The 14,580-nt window shown below is 40.3% G+C and overlaps 1 protein-coding gene across 2 annotated transcripts in view; it reads left to right on the top strand.

Moving 5' to 3' along the window:
• The window catches only part of stxbp1 (syntaxin binding protein 1), a 37,487-nt gene extending 23,096 nt beyond the window's left edge, over positions 1 to 14,391 (top strand). Inside the window, 11 exon segments of one of the 2 annotated variants that reach the window (NM_001079053.1) lie at positions 109 to 216; positions 340 to 403; positions 512 to 577; positions 3,111 to 3,191; positions 3,473 to 3,611; positions 3,836 to 3,945; positions 4,770 to 4,871; positions 4,989 to 5,074; positions 5,682 to 5,836; positions 8,797 to 8,932; positions 12,462 to 14,360. In NM_001079053.1, the coding sequence (NP_001072521.1) occupies positions 109 to 216; positions 340 to 403; positions 512 to 577; positions 3,111 to 3,191; positions 3,473 to 3,611; positions 3,836 to 3,945; positions 4,770 to 4,871; positions 4,989 to 5,074; positions 5,682 to 5,836; positions 8,797 to 8,906 (1,021 nt within the window). In that variant the 3' untranslated portion in view covers positions 8,907 to 8,932; positions 12,462 to 14,360. 2 annotated transcript variants of the gene reach the window in all.
• The last annotated feature ends 189 nt before the right edge of the window (positions 14,392 to 14,580 follow it).

Below are 14,580 nucleotides of genomic sequence, written 5' to 3'. Positions count from 1 at the left end.
AATTCAGAACTTAATGTGCTGATGTGTTGATGTAGATGTGTGGGAATTTAAGACCCTTTATGTTAGTGTTGTCTACATTTCGGCCCTAAAATAGCTCTCTTGTCTTAGATACGAGACCAGTGGTATAGGGGATCAGCGAATGAAGGAGGTCTTGCTGGATGAAGATGATGACCTATGGGTCACCTTGCGCCACAAGCACATTGCTGAAGTGTCACAGTACGTACAATGCCCTCAGTGCAAGTTTCCCTCTGTTGTGTTATCATAAATATCATAAAGGAGAGAAATGGAAATATATATTAATCATATGCTGTGATTAACGCATTCTTCCCTTCTAATTAGGGAAGTGACCCGCTCTCTGAAGGATTTCTCAGCTAGCAAAAGAATGAATACTGGAGACAAGGTGGTAAATATCATTTTGTATATGTGTTCTGTTGCGGGCTAGCAGGTTTGTTACTATCACAAGGCTTATAAAGTGCTGAAACCACAATAATTCTTTCATTTCTTTTCTTAGACTACCATGAGAGATCTTTCCCAGATGCTAAAGAAAATGCCTCAGTATCAGAAGGAGCTGAGTAAGGTAAGAGGAACAGGAAAGAGCCCCACGGTCCAATCACTACTTTTCATTTCATTCAGTAACATGACATATTGTATCATAAGCAATACACAATAATACAGGCTAAGATGATAAGCAAAGATACAAACAAACATAAAAAGGGGGGGGGGGAATGTGAAGAAAGGTAACTTCTTCTTGTCTTCTTTTAGTTTTATTAGGCTTTCATATGCATTCCTATCCTACACAGGCCTGGACTGGGATTAAAAATAGGCCCTGGCATTTCAATTATAAAGAGGCCCAAACATTTCCCCACCAGCCCAATAAATAGTGACTGTCTATGGCATCTTACAGCAGCCCCTGTGGCATTTGCCAGAATCCACAGATTACCTGTAAGTACAAAATTCTGTACTACTGCTGTGAAATTTTTATACGACCAGAATTTATTGTCACTTGAGGGGGGCATGGCTGCATGGCAAGCTAGCTGTAAGAACCTTCTCTGAGCTCCACGCTGTTCAGAGAAAGCCATCCAGCAATCCACCAAAATAGTCCTAGACAGCTCCTGCACCACTGCCATGGGAAAAACTGGAACAAGATTGGCTCAAAGCTGGAACAATTTGTCCACACCACCAACCAAAATAGCACCACCTCAGAACCATCACATCTTCTCCATTTACATTAGGTGAGCAATACGATCTCCCCATCCCTACACCAGGAGACCTTCATACCACTTTAACATACACCTGCTTTTTGCCAGCCAAAGCCACTGACATTAATCTTGCAGTAAACCTTGCAGTAAAACATTACAATCCAAGCCACTGGGTGATTGTAGCCCAGTAATTGGCCCTACCTTTGGAAAATTCTGAGTAGATTTGGATTTGGACTTAAATTTAAATCCTGGAGACAAAATCGCTTAGATCCTGGTATTATAGACCTACAGTTGGGTGCTGTCTGTGAAAAAGTCTCGGGGTATCCCCCCACAATGCAATTGCTAAAGTTGGTACACTCCTTTAGATACTTGGGAATAATGATACATAAAGACTAGAAAATGTATGAGAAACTTAACATATCCCCAATTTTATTAAGTGTCAAGAACAAAATTTCGATATGGCAATCACTTCACTGGTAGAATCAATATCCTTATAATTTACTTACCTAAGTTTATAGATGTTTTCCATAATTCCCTGATGTCCTCACACCTCTCCTTTTTAAGCTTTCACAACTTTACAAGCCCCATACACCAAAGGGAGTCTTTCTCTACCTAATTTTCTCATGTACTTTATCGCTAACCAACTATGTGTATGTCCACTGGTGGATGACGCCGGACAACCAGGTGGTGGCACTTGAGGCTTACTTGAGGCCTTGGCCAAACTAACCTAACAGGGAATAACTTCACATTACAATCCTACAATCCCTATGAAAACAGTAGTATTCATTTTCTAGAAAGCTTTAAAAATTGCACGTGGAAAGCACCCAATATGGTCTAAATTGCTTCCCCTAGGGAAGTTTCTTCCCCACTTTAGTCTGGTATCAAAAATCAGTACGTAGGCAGCAGTACCTAGGGTGAAAGTTTTAGCAGATTTAACTTTGAATGGTGACTGTAAGACTAGAATAGCAGCCCCTAGAGTGTTGTTTTGCTACCTCCAGTTGTGGCACACATTACAGAGACCAACTTACAGAAACAACCCTAGTACTCTATCTGTGTAGGGTAGAGTTAGCTAAGACGTTGACATATATGTACATCATTCTGATGAATCTGCAGCCTTGTGCCTTAGGCAAAGCTAAACAGAAATGGAGTGAAAATATTCCTGATCTAAATGATGAAATGTGGGAAGAGGTGTTGGCTAGAGGTCCCCAACTGACTATTTCAGCAAGAAACAGGTATATCCAAATTTATTCACAGAGTTCATTTCACTACACAAAGACATGCCAAAATCTACCAAGGGGTATCGGATCAGTGTCCCAAATGTTTAAATGATATAGGAATATTTTTTCATGTTTTCTGGTGGAAAATCCTAGCATACATAGAATACACCATAGCACTCCCCAGCATACTGACCTAAACATGAGTAACCACAATTTGAAACCCCCCCAGGCTCCTTCTTCCTTTTCTTTTCCTATCTTCCTCATTTCTTCTATTGTGTACAGCGTTTATTTGAAAAACTTAAAAAAAAAATAAAATAATTTATTGTCACTTGACTTCAAATTGAGTTAGGCTGAACACTAAGGCTAATGCAAAATGCATACTTGCATGTTTCTGTGCTGAAATCCACTCTCTATGCCTGTACCTTTGGGGGGGCGCAGCGTCTTCCAGTGCAGGTGCAGGAAAAGCCTTCTGCCAACGTAGGGGGCGATTCTGGTCTGTGTTTATCCACAGGCCAAGAATTAGCCTATTGGTTATTTTGCCCAGTGGACAGTGTTAAGAGAACAAAGTGATTTCAGTCATTGGCTTGTTTTCAGGTGTGGCTGTGATAGGATCACATTACTGGAAAAAGCAGAAAAGTGGCTAAAGCTTTTTCAGATAAATGACTTATTGCTTTTGTTTCAAATATGTTTGCAGTACTCTACACATCTGCACCTGGCTGAGGACTGCATGAAGCATTATCAGGGGACCGTGGATAAACTGTGTCGTGTAGAACAGGTGAGTTTCTCATGGCACTAAGCCAGTGCTTCCCAAACTCTGGGTCTGACCAAATGTTGGGCCTGAAAATGAGACATAAATCAAAGTTCAATAACCTTTGCTCTAACCTGCCTGTGTAACATTGGAACAGATAGTGGCCTACTCTCTTTTATATCTGTGTAGTTACTTATCTCTTACGTCTTCTGCTTGGTAGTAATAGCAAAATGCTACTCTGTTGTCTAAGAGGGGCCAACACAGTACAGAGAACAATGACCTAAAATTCTGCTGTTATCTGTTGTTAGGATCTGGCTATGGGCACAGACGCTGAGGGAGAAAAGATTAAGGATCCCATGAGGGCCATTGTCCCTATCCTACTCGATGGGAATGTCAGCACCTACGATAAGATCCGCATCATTAACCTGTATATATTTCTCAAGAATGGTAAGGATGAGAGATGAGGTACGTCGGGTCACTAAGGTAGAAATTGTCAACAGGAATGGCCGTATGTTTGTAGTAAAGAGGGGTGAAGAAACAGAAGTGATATGCAGTGTTGTGTGAATGAAATCTGTCAAACTTATATGAAATGATATGATGAAGATAATATTAGGAGAGGTTAATGAATGTATTAGAAGTACACAGACTGAACAGGTTTGTATTTATTTCAGGGATCACTGAGGAGAATCTTAATAAACTGATCCAACATGCTCAGATTCCTCCTGAGGACAGCGAGATTATCACCAATATGGCCCATTTGGGTGTCCCCATCATAACTGATGTAAGCATCTCTTGTTGGTTGTCATGACATGGCGTTGGAAGTGATGATTGTCATTGTGGATATAAGTATATTCATGCTGGGTAATATGATTGGGTACTGTATTGATACCTGGTATGGCAAAAAGTTTAAGCAGCTATGACGTGTCAATTGAAAGGAGACAAGCGTTGACCAAACTATGCGAAGATCCACTCACTTGGTGACCTGGCCAAACAAGGGTATCCTTCTCTTAATGACCAACCTCTTAAGCTTATAAATTTATAAGAAAAGTATTGCTGTAAAATTATGTAACAAGTATAGATGTGGAATATGTTATCCAGAAAGCTCCGAATTATGGGAAGGCCATTGATTCCAAAATAATTAATCCTTATTGGAAGCAAAACAATCCTATTGGGTTTATTTAACATTTCAATGATTTTTCAGTAGGCTGATCCAAGTTATGGAAAGACACCTTACCTGGAAAAGCCCTGGTCCCGAGCATTCTGGATACAGGTCCTATACCTGTAACAAGGTTACTAATATTTACACTTTTGGTAGAGTGTTGACTCAGGACGGAATTTTTGTATTGGAGAAGATATTAGATAGGTTTTTTGCCTTCCTCTAGATTAGTTTAGACTGATGGTTGAAACTGATGGGAACATGCCCATACTCTGTTGGTAAGTAAATGCAGATATGCAGAGAAGGAGGGGTAAGCCATGTTCTAATATGTTACTGTGTATTAATAGCAAAATAAATCTAAAATGGAAAATACACCTCTTTTAATGCAATAGCTTGTCAATGGGTGAGGAAGCTATTCTATTCTAGTCTACATCTTCTTGTCTTTTTAGTCCACACTGCGTCGCAGAAGCAAACCAGATCGCAAGGAGAGAATAAGCGAGCAGACTTATCAGTTGTCTCGATGGACGCCTGTTGTCAAAGATATCATGGAGGTAACGTGGCACAATATGTTGTCAAAGAACCAGGGTTTGCGGAGCAGAGACCCTGCTTCCTCATCCCTCTGTACCCTTTACCTGTACCTTGTAACTGATGTTTTGACCCCTTTTTAGGACACCATTGATGACAAACTTGATACGAAACACTATCCTTACATCTCTACCCGCTCCTCTGCTTCTTTCAGTACCACAGCAGTAAGGTTAGTTTTGTACAGCACCACAAACCTATTGGAATACAGTTGTACACTCACTAAGGCCTCATTTACAAAGCTAACCACGTTGTTCAAAGTTCAAAAAAGGCTGCAATCTGGCATTTTTTGCACCTCTCACAGAGTTTGGCTGTGTGAAATAACTGCAGGAACCTAGAATGGTGGGCGGGGGAACCCCTATGTGTACCCTCCACCCCCCAGAAATTGGGACCGATTCAGCCCATTCAGACTGAATAAGAAGCTTATCTGCCCATGTATGGGACATCCCTGACATACCTATCCTATCTGTCTCAAAACTGATAATATCTACTGGATATGTTTAAAAATCCTACCAGGCGTGAAGCGTGTTGGTACGTTGATGTTGACTATAGCAAGTGAGTATCAACATATTGCTGTTGGCCTCTGGCCAATAGTTGCATCAGAATGGGCTCTTATGCAGTCCTTGCCCACAGGGCCTGCATAGGAGCCCAGTATGTGTAGATATAACTAATACACTCTCTTGTTATAATTGCAATAATATTTAATTTGAATAACCTTTTCCAGTCCTTGTACAGAAAACATGGCCATTCATCTCACTGGTGTCCTGTTGTATCCTTAGTGCTCGCTATGGACACTGGCACAAGAACAAGGCTCCGGGAGAGTACCGGGCAGGCCCACGCTTGATCATCTTTATTTTGGGAGGAGTGGCGCTCAGCGAAATGCGCTGTGCCTATGAGGTGTCCCAGGCTAACGGCAAGTGGGAGGTCCTGATAGGTAAGTGCCAGTTATCTACCACCCTTATGCCATGAAGGTGAAAAGCCATATGTTTCAATTTATTGGTGAGCCCTTAAAATGCGTGTGATTTGTTATGTATGTGTGTGTCTGCAGGGGTCACTGTGCTTTATATATACATCTTTCTGCCAAATATTTTTATAACTTGTATGTATATGTGTGCAATTATTTTTGCTTGCACTGGTGGAAGTCTGCGTGTGCATGTTCTGTGTAATATGAGGTTTTTTTTCTTGTAGTTTACTGACTTACAGATATTCTTATCTAGTGCTGTAGAACAGGATCACAGACATACTGACACTGTCTAATTCCGTGCAACAGGATCACAAGCCCAGTACTGTTCCGTGCCATAGCCTCACAAGCAAATCTTCTGCTTATCTTAACTTATCTTGCAGAGATACTTAGAGATTGTTTTGCGATCTGCCTATTTCAATTTAAAAATTAAGTTTAAAATTAAGTTTTATTTTTCTCAGCAGTACAAAAGAACAATTTACACAACCCCCTTCCCCCTCACTGTAGGAGGAGAGTGGGACCAATTTGACCCTCTTTGCCTATTAACTTCTCCTTACTTATTCCATTTGAGAGCACAGGCAGTAAAGTGTAGGCCCTGCAATCTGTGGGGCCAATGTAAAATGCCAATAAGACAGTCACTATTTATTGGGCTGGTCGGGGCTTATTGGGCCCCTGTGTATTTAAAATGCTAGGTAATATTTTGGATATCAGTCTGGAGCTGGTACAGTGGTGGAGATTTCATAGTTTACTATCCAGAACTCATTAATTCTTGATGCAATAGGAGGTGCAGTGGGCGATTCCTGTTTTCCACACTGGAAATAAGGGAGGGAGTAAAAAAAGTAAAGCATCTTATTGGTCGCTATGGGTTGCAGTGCAAGAAAAACCCTTTGCCCATGTATAACCACAACCTAAATCTGTATGCAGAACATTGCCAACACAAGCGTCTGTTGTTGAACAAAGCATGAATGAAGTAGTATCAAGGGGGGTGGTAATGAGTGGTAGATAATTCTAAAGGTTGAGAAGGAGCTGTAGAAGTGTGTTACATGTGTAAAGGTTCAGTTATTTGGTGGCACTGGTGAAGAATGATGGGCAATGACCTGGTGTTTAACAGCAGTCCTGTTATGAGATGTTGGTTTTGTTAATGTTCAATACTGTGCAACACTGCTGACATTAGAGAGCACCCTCTACAGCAAGCCAGATAGTATCATAGTCACTATGGTTTTGATACAGCCATGTGAGCAGAGCTGGCAGCCTACAGTTTGTTGCAGTCAACAGTAAGTCTACAGCCAAAGCCTTCTGTGTGTGGGTTAAGACTCTACAGTAAGGATTTGATCCGTGTGATGAAGACTGCTGTACAAGGATTCTGAGTTCTGTTAAGAGCTTAAAGGAAAAAGAATGTTGAAAACCAGCTTAGCGCGGGTGTGTGAAAACATCGTATGAACAACACCGACAAGGAACGAGAATGGAATTCCCTAATTTTTCAAAAGAAGAATAAAAAAGAGTTGAAGAGCAAGTGGCTTAAAGTTCAAGTAGAAGAAGTGTCAGGAGGTTGAACATGAAGAAACACATCTCTATGTACATGTGTGCTTATGGCTGTCAGTAACGTTACGTGCGTGTCTGCTTGTGTGATAACAAACTGTGCCTGCCTCTTTGTTATGTCTCTGCCCTGTCTTTTTAGATCCAGTCTGCCTCTTTGCTGGTCATATCGTCTAAACTGTCCGCCTGTCTCTCACAGACCCATCTTGCCTCCTAACTTGGCTGCATCAGTCTCTTAAACCTTTGCCTGTTGATTTGTATTGTGTGCTTTTGTCTCCATCTGCTTAGTGTGTCTCCTTCTGTATCAGACTTGTTCTCAACCCCAACCTCAGGACCTATCATCAGTTGCATTGTTTCTTTGCAGTCACATGGATCAATTAATTTACTGGCCAATATTTGGCAACTTCTGCTACTGACTTGTGTCCTAGATTCACCTGAGCTCCTGATTGCTTAGCTTACTTGTGGTGATGATTGGCCCACCTAAGTGGTCCATTGGCCCAGCTAAAGTGGTTACATTCAGTCATTTCACAAAAAAAGGTTGGATGTAGATCCAATAACTGGACTAGTTGCCATTTTCAAGCAAAAAGGACATGTGTTTTTCTTTACTTGGAGGCAACTTCAGATGTTTTTGGAGTCCTTTTGACATGTTTTGAACAACTAGAAATTAAGTGCAGTTTAATTTTGAGTAGAAAGTTAAAGTTAATAGAACTGTGTCTTTTTTAATCTCAACTACTGTGTAATTATGCTGATAGGTGTCTAGTGCACTTTTGAAGGTTCCTGAGGATGGATCTGAGACCTCAACTTCTGTCATACTTGCTTTAGCTCAGTTCTTGAACTTTCTACCTATACTGATCTTTTACTTTGTTTCAATTTTCTTACACATTGTTTTTATCTGAAACTCCCCCTCCCATCTTATGTCTTAAAGCATTACTGACCTGATGCCCTGGGGTGGCATGCTGTTTTGTTGGAATCACTGAATTACCAATTTCCATCCCCAGTACTTCACTTAGCACTGGATATTCTCTGCTGATGCTCATTGAGGGATGTATTTTTCATGCTAAAGTAGCTCTGAAAACAGTGATTCTGACAAAATGACGTGCCATCTCTAGGACAGTGGGTAGAGCATCAATTAGAATTTTCAAAGATAGCCATTAGTATTGCTTTAATCATATTTCTATATTTTCCTGCTTTACCCTCTATCGCAAAACGATCTCTCCACAAGCTTGTGACCTTTTGCTTTGTCTTTGTGTTTTGTCTTCCGGTAAGCCTGTTTCTAATCCAGTCCTCCTCCTAAATCCTTTGTGTATATGTTGGTCCTTTGTTTGTCTTCTCCCCTCATTCCCCCTGCCCTTCTGTCTGTGTTAGGCCTTTGTCAGCCCAGCTCTCTTCTCTCACAGGTTCCACTCACATTTTAACACCCACCAAATTTCTTGAAGACCTCAGACACCCAGACTTCAGAGACAGCAGTCGGGTGTCGTTCGAAGACCCGGCTCCCATCATGGAGTGAGGTCTAACGAGCTGGGACAAATAAAAGTAAAGAGAGACTTTAATTTCCGAACAAATTCCTCCCACCCTACGCACACACTCCCCATGGATTTATCTGCCCCGCTCACACTCAGCTCGGACATCACCAGTTTATTTCTCTTGTTGTTTTGATTAAAAAATGCTTGCTGGGTTTTTTTGTGTTTGAACAATCATTCAATAAATATCTGAAAATGTGTCCCATCCCTCCACATTCTTCTCATTCAGACCCTCGACTTGATCCACATCCCATTGATACTTTTTTTTTCACCAGTTACTTTATTTGCCTCTCACTCATTCCTTATCTAAACTTCTCCTCTTAACCAAACTGTACTCAGTCATTCATTCATTCCCCATGTATCACCCACATCTTCTTCCTACATCTCCATCTGTCTGCTTTTTCTATATTCTTTTCTTCTGCATGACAGTTAAGACACGGTAGTAATTTGGACCACCATTTCTTTAGTGCTACTTTAGTGTCTCTCCTACAGGCACAAAGCAGTCTTTAGGGTATCCAAATATAGACCCAGGGTCCTGCACATAGTAGTGCAGGTAGAAAGCCTGAGGTCTGGGTATAGGTATTATGGTATATACAAGAACACAAAAGTTACAGTTAATATTAGTTTTGCTCAACAATTTATGTTAGTTTTGCGGCTAAAACAAAACAGACAAGAATTATTTTGCCCTATCCCAGCTACATCTAAAGATTGCACTGTTCTTATGCTTCCAGGGCTGTTATCTAGCCTTGGAATGATCTTTTGGAGCCTAGTTAGCCTTGAGCATATACTGGTTATGCTATTATCTACCTCCTTTGCTGGAACTTCTGGTTTAGCTTCATTTCCATGTCTCTGTTTTTCACAAATATCTTGGACTCAGCCCCACCTTATCTACACCTTGCAGTCAACCAATAATATTGGTTCCAATGATATACATTCACCTTTTTCAGATGAAGTTTTTTGGGTAGATGAATATTCAAAGCCTTTTTTCAAATATTGATTAACAGAACCTACTCAAAACTACTCTAGTGTTCTGTTTCAGAGATGTGGACTTTGATTGGATGTTTTAAGCAATTGATTTATTTCCTAACGGTGGCCATACACGTTACAATAACTATCTTTAGCCCAAGATTGTAAGTCCACTCCAATGTTAAGAGCTGAATTGTTAGATATGCAGGCTAACATATAGGCAATGTTCAGGCGCCCAATCAAAATTTTCACACCTACCCAATCAATATGATGACCAATATCCAAGGCTTTTTTTCGCCTCCTCAACTTACCATACATGCAACGAATATTGTATGAAACCCTGTTTCATACAATAATATCAGTGTGTGTATGGGCACCTTAATTGAGTGAACCAAGAAAGGCTCTGGTATTCATCTAGGCTGGCCTTAGCAAAGTTACTGTAGTATTTAAATATTATGACCAAAGCTTTACAATAGAAAGCAAGAATATGGATGGAATAGTACCCAGTAGGATAGATTTATTCTAGGATATGCAGGTATATCTGATGTCTACATCAATTATAGATATATGAAACTGGTACATAATGCCTTCTGCAATCAAGAACTTGGAAGCAGGTTTAAGGTCAGCTTAGGTTACCTATACAAAATTACTAACTCTAAAATTCTAGAACACAAATTTCTCTTTTTACCCTGTATGTTTCTTCTTCAGTTCTTACCTCCAACCTTTGTTTCATATACTCATGTCCTCCTCCCCCTCGGGACCAACATTTTCAAACATTATGCTCTGCAAGTGGTTCACCTACCAGACACGCAACAAACGTGGTAGAACATATTTCTAAAGGGAGGTTGGACCGCCTCCCCCACCATTGCCACTGGTTGCATGAAGTCATGAATCCACCAGCCCAAGATTGCTCGCTCTGCCCACACTCTCTTGTGAATGGGTTAACACTACAGTACACAAATGGGATAAGAACACGATTACAGCTGGTACCAAGTCACAGACTTAAAACAGCTGAGTGACACCTTTTTTAGACTGTTGTTGACAGGCAAAAGTGGATTGCTGCTGTAAATCTTTCAATTTTGTCCATTTTGTTGATGGTCTCTTAGTTAAAACAGATACAATGCCCCCAAGCTGAGTATATTGATTCCCTAGCCACCCCAATGCTAGGGGCATCTTCATCTATAGTAATCAAGGACTATTTCATCCTTTAAAAAGGTGTCAATCATCTTGTTTTAACAGCATGTCTGGGATATCACTCATTTTGTCTGGTCCTCCAAATGAGCGGACTGTGGGTTAACCCTTCCTGTTTCTATTGATTAAACAAGATAGGGGTTAACTCACACCCATGTGCACTTCACATTTATAATTTGTCTTTCACTCATGGGATCTGTGCATGTCATGGATTCCACATCAGCAAGCATTGAAGGGCGGGAAAAGGGTGGCTTTTAGAAGGGTGGTGGTGCTGTAATTGGTGGTTGTTTGGGGTGGGACAATCATTTAAAAATATGTATGGGGATAACTTCGTGTTCATCAAAATGTAAAAAAAGGCTCCACCCATATAACGAGAAAGTGAAATAATGCCTGTGGCTTCACAGCAGTTTAATCCAGATAAAAAAGTAAGGTAAAATAATGCAGGATAATTTTCTGTTTTCTACTTGTGAAATTATTGTTATTCTTTCTACTCTTACTTTGTCCGATTGTGTAAGGTTTAATAACCATTTTTCTGTTTGCCTAGGTATGTACAATAAATATATTCTCCTGATTAAGAAAAATGTATAGACAAAATTAACAAGGATAGGACATTATTGCCACGGCTTTGCATACCAAATAGCAACAATAAAAGCAAAGTAATATTCATTGAAGTAACACTGATAAAGCAAAGTATGACATCAAATCTTAAAAAAAAAAACAGAAAATTACACTGCACTATTTTAGGTTTGAATTGGTTTATGGGGGATTAAAACCCAGAAATACAGTTCTTGCATAATGAAAGAAAATGTACACATTTTTGTGGTATTTAAGTTATTTGTTCATGTGGTTGCTACTGAAAGCAGTACCTACGCTGTATTTAGGTCTGGTACTGCCCTAGGTGCCGACTTCAGCCCTCCTGCTTCTGATTGGCAATCAGTGCAAGTGCCAGTCATGGAAAGAGGAGCAAACCCCTCCCAGCTGCTGGATTTAGCCAAAAGTATCCAGTGGTGGTCTGAGGGATTTTTTGGTTGAATATGTATTTTTTTCTAAATAGGCACCCAAAGACTGCCCCCTTAAAGCTGCCATCGAGTGCTTGGGGGCCTATATAGTAAATACGACTTTGGCACTGCTGTTTCAAGTGCTTTTTATTGCAATTGCATCAACAAACAACTTTAAAACTCAATATATTACATATAAGCATACATTTTCTTTCATGGACTTTTTCTACCACAGTTATATATATATATACGTAGCAGATGATATGATGGGACCCAGATAGTTAACTAAATTGAAGGGATGTATATACAGTTTCCAAGTGGTATGAGGCAGCCATTTTGTTTTGTACTTACTGCTTTTCTCTTTCATCTTCTCTTGTCCTGTTTTAGGATCCACCCACATTCTCACACCTCAGAAACTCCTGGATTCTCTCAAGCGATTGAATAAAACAGATGACGAGAGCAGCAGTTAGATTACTCTGTCTCTCCCTGTGGTACCCCACACTACCCCACAGCTCCCTTGACTTCTGATGACCAATGCTCTCCATCTAGCTCTGCCAGTGAGGGAATGGCCCTTCCTTCAGTACCTCCACCCCTTGTTTACACGACAACGCATTCTCTGCGTGTAAAAGAGGCTTTTAACGTTATAGCATGGATGTTATTTTGCCCAATTTGTAATTCCCGACAATTATTTGAAACTTGCAATGTGTATGCTCTTCTTCTTTATCCCTATTGGTCCTGGAGTTTGTGGTGAATCTTGGTTTTTTTATTTTACCTCTCTACTACCTGCCTTGCAACTCATTCTGTCAATTGTATTTTTTTAAGTGTTTGTGTGGAGAAGGTGCCACCTGCTCTCCTCACATTTGAACCTTTGCAATGCATTCTGGGTTGTAGTGTGGCAAGGTTTTTCCTTGCTTTATGCTTCGTGTAATGCATTTTGGGTTTTAGTATGGGCGGGTTTTCCCTTGCCCCATCTTTCATGTAATGCATTCTGGGATGTAGGGTGGGCTAGTTTCCCTTGTACTGTGAATTCCTGCCAGATAATTGTTTTCATTCCTGTATTTTGTAATGCACTACTGCCCACAATGCATTTCTCTCAAAAGGTACACGCCCCTCCCCTCACAGGATTCTTGATAGCAGTGCATTCTGGTCTGTAAATCTAAATTATATCAAGCACAACCTAAAAAAATAAGGTGACCATACTTTAAATCATCATTCTAAAAGGCATATTATGCCTCCAGGGAAACCAGAGGTAAATAAAATGTGGAGACTCTCTGTCCACCCTTTGATATGCACATTTGAAAAGCCCAAATTAATGGTTCGGTAGCCATTTTCCAGTCAGAATTTGGCCATACAGCCACATGGCAAGAAAAATATATGCTGCCTGTCATTAAGATGAAAGATTTCAATCGTGGCGCACAGAAAACAAATATGGCTGAAGGTACATTTCATACACAGGCCTTACCTCCTTTTTTGGTGGAGGCAGAATATACGTTTAAATATGCCTTTGGCATGAATGCACTGCATCTGGTATCCGTTTCCTTATGCAAAGTTACTCCCCTAAAACATGGACTTTTTAAGCACCTGCTTAGGATTCCTACATTCCACCCACCTAAGAAATGTATCTTGTTAAGTGTTTTGGAAATGCGTGTCTCTGTGTTTGAATGGCCCCCCCCGTATAATCCCCACGACTCCTAACTTAATACCACCTCGCCGAGTCCAGTTGAATTGAACGCTTGCATCTGTGTCGTGTGTAGCAGCTTAGTTGTCCGAATTTGGTTCTGTCTGATAAATATATATATAAATATATATACAGAGATCTTTATGTTTGTAGGTCAGAGGGGTGAGGCTAAGGTCTACAGTTTATCCTCAAAGGGGTCCTCCTTAATAGCATGGACATTTTTTTATTATTTAATTTAAATGTATTTATATAGAATATTACAGTCCAAGATTAAATCAAAAATGCTTTTGCGTATAGCAGAAGCTTGATTATACGCTGCACTAATATAGGCAACTTTATGGACTTGAGTTGGGCTATATCTTATGTGTTTTTTTCCCCACTGACCAATCAAATTTAATGTTAAGGACTATGTTTGGTAAGTGGCTGTGGGGTGGCACAACATTTCTGCTTCTATGTTTGTCCCCCACAGCCATAATCGGAATGTATATATGGAAAAGATTGACTGTTTGATCCTATATATGGCCGGCAGGCCAGTACCCGCCTAAGCCTCACACCTCCATCCCCCAGTAAAACTTGTTCTGTGATAGTTTGTCATATTTGCCTGCAAAGAAAAAAAAATAAAGAGACTAGAAAAAAAGCATGATTGCCATATTTTTTGGATTAATAGATCATGTCAACAACTGTTCTTCTGATTTTGAGACATAATAGGTACAAGCATAAAGCAATGGTGGTGAGGGGAATTAATATAGCATTGAGATGGATTGCGTCTCCAAGGCTGGTTGACTAGAACAGACATGGACTTCTTTTAAAGCACAATAATCTACCATT

Source organism: Xenopus tropicalis, chromosome 8 (genome assembly GCF_000004195.4).
Source record: "Xenopus tropicalis strain Nigerian chromosome 8, UCB_Xtro_10.0, whole genome shotgun sequence".
Lineage (NCBI taxonomy): Eukaryota > Metazoa > Chordata > Amphibia > Anura > Pipidae > Xenopus > Xenopus tropicalis.
This window is presented reverse-complemented; position numbering and strand designations above follow the sequence as displayed.